The sequence below is a fragment of the Chinchilla lanigera genome, unplaced genomic scaffold (assembly GCF_000276665.1).
Source record: "Chinchilla lanigera isolate Chin_1 unplaced genomic scaffold, ChiLan1.0 scaffold00064, whole genome shotgun sequence".
NCBI classification, from domain to species: domain Eukaryota; kingdom Metazoa; phylum Chordata; class Mammalia; order Rodentia; family Chinchillidae; genus Chinchilla; species Chinchilla lanigera.
In genome coordinates, this window is record NW_004955465.1 from 1,136,929 (window position 1) to 1,141,028 (window position 4,100).

General features: G+C 39.5%; 1 protein-coding gene across 1 annotated transcript in view; it reads right to left on the reverse strand.

The window, feature by feature from the left end:
• Positions 1-4,100, reverse strand: part of Sirt5 (sirtuin 5) — a 38,388-nt gene that overhangs the window by 7,712 nt on the left and 26,576 nt on the right. Inside the window, exon 8 of the mRNA XM_005398799.2 lies at positions 3,368-3,483. Within this exon, the coding sequence (XP_005398856.1) occupies positions 3,368-3,483 (116 nt within the window). The remainder of the gene's footprint in view (positions 1-3,367; positions 3,484-4,100) is intronic.

Here is a 4,100-nt window from a genome sequence, read left to right on the forward strand (position 1 = left end):
GCTTTTGCCGCTGAGCTAAATCCCCAGCCCCCGCAACTCTAATCTTAATGATGGAAATTCAAGTTTATTTTCTTCCTTTCCTTATCTGCATTTCTTACTTTTCTGTAATGAACATTTGCTTTAATTCTTTATAATCATTAGGGATGACCTGGAGATCAATAGCTGAAAATAAACTACATTAGAAGAATTGGATTGGTGAGGCAGCTCACGGCCTGCTACAGAAATGTACCCTGTCCACACATCATTACTTTTAATGATGCTAAATAGCCCAGCGGCTACATATATGTGCCACGGAGAAAATGACAGGGAGGCCTAATGTCCATTTTTCAATGGATAAGTCAGAAGAAAGTTTAATTTTAAAAATATAACAACTTTATTGAGGTTTAATTCATAACTTGGTCTACCCATTTAAAATGTATAACTTGCCAGGTGTGGTAGCACATGTGTAGAATTAAAGTGACTCAGGAGCCTGAGGCAGGAGGATTGCAAGTTCAAGACCAGCCTGGGCAACTTAGGAAGACCCTGTCTCAAAATTTAAAAAATAAAAAGGGCTGGAGATGTAACTTAGATTGAATACCCATAGGTTCAATCCCCACTGCTACACACACACACACACACACACACACACACACACACAAATTCAGTGAGTTTGTTTTGGTTTTATTCAGAGTTGTAAGATCACCACACAGTCAATTCAGAACACTGTCATCAACTCAAGAGAAAAGCCTATGTCCATTAGTACAATACTCACTCCTCATTTTTCTCTACCCTCACCCTAAAGCAGACACAAACTTACCTTCTTTCCATTGATTTCTCTATTCTAGGTATTTCCTGTAAGTGGCGCCAAACAATATTTAGGGTTTTTTTTATGCCTGTCTCCTTCCATTTAGCATAATATTTTCAAGGGTCATTCATGCCGTAGCAATATCAGTGCCTGGTTCTTTGTATGGCTGAAAAACATCCTACTGTATGAATACACCAAATTTTGTCTATCTATTCATCAGTTGATGGACATTTGGTTATTTCCACTTTTTCCATGAATAATGCTCCTATGAACGTTCATGTATGATTTACTGGGTAGACATATGTTTTCATTTCTAAGAAGAGATACCAAAGGATAGGACTACTGGGGCACAGAGTGACTCTTTAGTTAAGTGTCAGACTCTTTTTCAAAAGAGGCTGGAGCATTATACATTCCCACTAGCACTGTAGGAGGGTTCCACTGTCTTCACCAACAGTTGGTATTTTCTTTCCTTTTTTCTTTTTAAAATTATAGCCATCCTGGTTATGAAATGGTATCTCATTGTGGTTTTAATTCGCATTTCTTTAAATGCTGAGTGACATTTTAATATATATAGTGGCCACATGTATATATTTAGAGAAATGTCTTTTCAAAACTTTTGGCCCAAGCACACTGCCTTTTTGTTTGTTTGTTTGTTTGTTTTGTTACCGGGAACTGAACTCAAAGCCTCATGCTTGCCAGGCTGGCACTGGGCCACCGAGTGTCATCCCCTGCCTGCACGTTGTCTTTTGAATTGTAAGAGCTGTTTATATATTCTAGATATACATCTCTTATCACATATTAGACGTACAAATCTTTTCTCTAATTCTGTGGGTTGCTTTTTCATCTTATGGATAGACTCTGTCTTAATTTTGATAAAGTTCAACTTACCCATTTGTCTTGTGCTTTTGTGTTATATCTAAAATTTTTAAAAATTAATCTAAGGTCACAAAGATTTACTCCTATATTCTCTTTTAAGAATTCCATAGTTTTGACTCTTACATTTAGATCTGCGACCCACTTTGAGTAAATTTTTTGTGATTATTTTGATGAAGGGCTTAACTGCCTTCTTTTGCACTTGGATGTCCAGCACCATTGTTGAAAAGGCTACCCCACCACCATCACCATCACAAACAGTGAACTGTCTTTACAATCTTTTCAAAATTCAGTTGACTACAGATGAGAGGGACTCTCAGTTCTATTCTACTAATTGCATATATCTGTCCACATCCCAGTACTACATTGTCTCAACCAGAGCAACTCTGTAATAAGTTTGGAAATTGGGAAGTGTGAGTTCTCCAAATTTCTCCTTTTTGCTTTGGCTATTCTGAGTTCCTTGAATTTCTATATGAATTTTAGGACCACTTTGTCAATTTCTGCAAAAAGGCAGCTGTGATCTTGATAGAGACCAGACTGAACCTACAGATCAGTTTGGGGGTGACTACTACTGTAAAAATATTAATTTGGTCCAACGCATGCACATGGGATATATTTCCATTTAATTAGGTCTTTACTTATTTATTTGTTTATGTAAACAATGATCTATAGTTTTTAGAGTATAAGCTTTGTACAGGAGACCCTTTTGTAAAGAAGTCTTCTTAGTTCTGATGAAGAAAGAAATGAAGAAATTCACACCGATGAAGAACTGTGGGCCAAGAATATAGGCTGCAGCTGATTCAGTGGACATGTAGAGAAGCCTAGGACCATAGTCAAGAGTTTCATCTGACAAGGCTCCTGCTGCAGTGTCCGTGGCATGGGTTTTAGCCCCAGGGAGACCTAGAGCAGCAGTTCTTGTCCTGGTCATGCAGTAGAACCACCAAGGAAGCTTAGAAACACCCTGTTGCAATCCACGGCAATGTCATCAAAACCTCGCAAGATGGCCCACAGGTGTCAGCATGTTCAAGATGGAAGGCCACCAACAAAACGACACGAGGCTTCACTGAAGTCTTGTGTTTTATTTCTATTTATGACTTACTTATATTCTACCTTATTGTACAAAGAAATTAAGCAAACTGGCAAGAATTAAAAGTGAAGGCAAGAAACTACAGATGAGAAAAAACAGCAAAACAAAGTGAAGACAGAATGGAACCTAGAATAAGACTTGAAAACATGCTCTACCTGGGCATGGTGGCACACGCCTGTAATCCTAGCACTTGGGAGGTTAAGGCAGGAGGATCATTGTGAATTCAAGGCCAGCCTGGGCTACAAAGTGACCTCAAGGCCAGCCTGAACTGCATAGTGGGACCCTGTCTCAAAAAGACAAACAAAAACAAAACACAATAAAACAAAAAACGTACTCTAGATTGAGCTACACTTGCACACAAATTTGGGCAACAGGATCAATATCCCAAGGTGATCAGAAATACAAATGTTCTTGTTAAAGATACAAATAAAAGTCAAGTCTCAAGAATCAAAGAGCTTTCAAAATATGAAAACACACGAGCCCTGTGGCAACTCCTGTGAAAAAGACACGGTCATTCTAGGCTGCAGTTAGTGCTTTGTTCCTCCATAAAGGTGACGGACTGTGGAGAGAACATGTCCAAGCCCGCCCTTGCCTCCCCTCTTCCGCCGCGGCTGTCCCTCTACCTGAATCTCTTGGTGGCTGGGGTGGTCTCCGTGTTAAACTCGGCCACTGGCACTCCCCTGGCCGCTACCTCGGGAGCAAACATTGCGGCTGGGTAGACCACAGAGGAAGTCCCCACCTACAAGGCAAACACACGGAGATGCACAGTAACTGTTCTGTGGGGAGCAGAAACACTTTTTGAGAAAAAAAACCCTTAAACTCAGGCAGTCTGTGTTTGCAGATGTGAAGAAAGCTAAGCTGGATTTGCGAAGACAGTGTCATGGGGACAAGCGGAAGGGAAGGTAGGAGGGAGCTTCAGGCCCGTCATTAGAAGTTGAAAATATCTGACACAGAGAGTTATGCAGGTAGACAGTGCGGGAAAGAAGTGACCAAGCCACTGTTTGAGGGGAAGTTCTGTTTTTGTTTCTGCCCTTTAAGTTATACAAATAATCTATATTCTTTCTTTTTTTAGTTAGGGAATACAAAGAAAAAACAAGCCTGTTATTCATGACCCTACTACCCCACAATAACTGCTGTTTGTTTATATGTATATATATATATGTATGTGTGTGTATATATATATGTATACAGTGTATGTATGTGTGTATATATCTGTCTCCTTCCATTTAGCATAATATTTTCAAGGGTCATTCATGCCGTAGCAATATCAGTGCCTGGTTCTTTGTATGGCTGAAAAACATCCTACTGTATGAATACACCAAATTTTGTCTATCTATTCATCAGTTGATGGACATT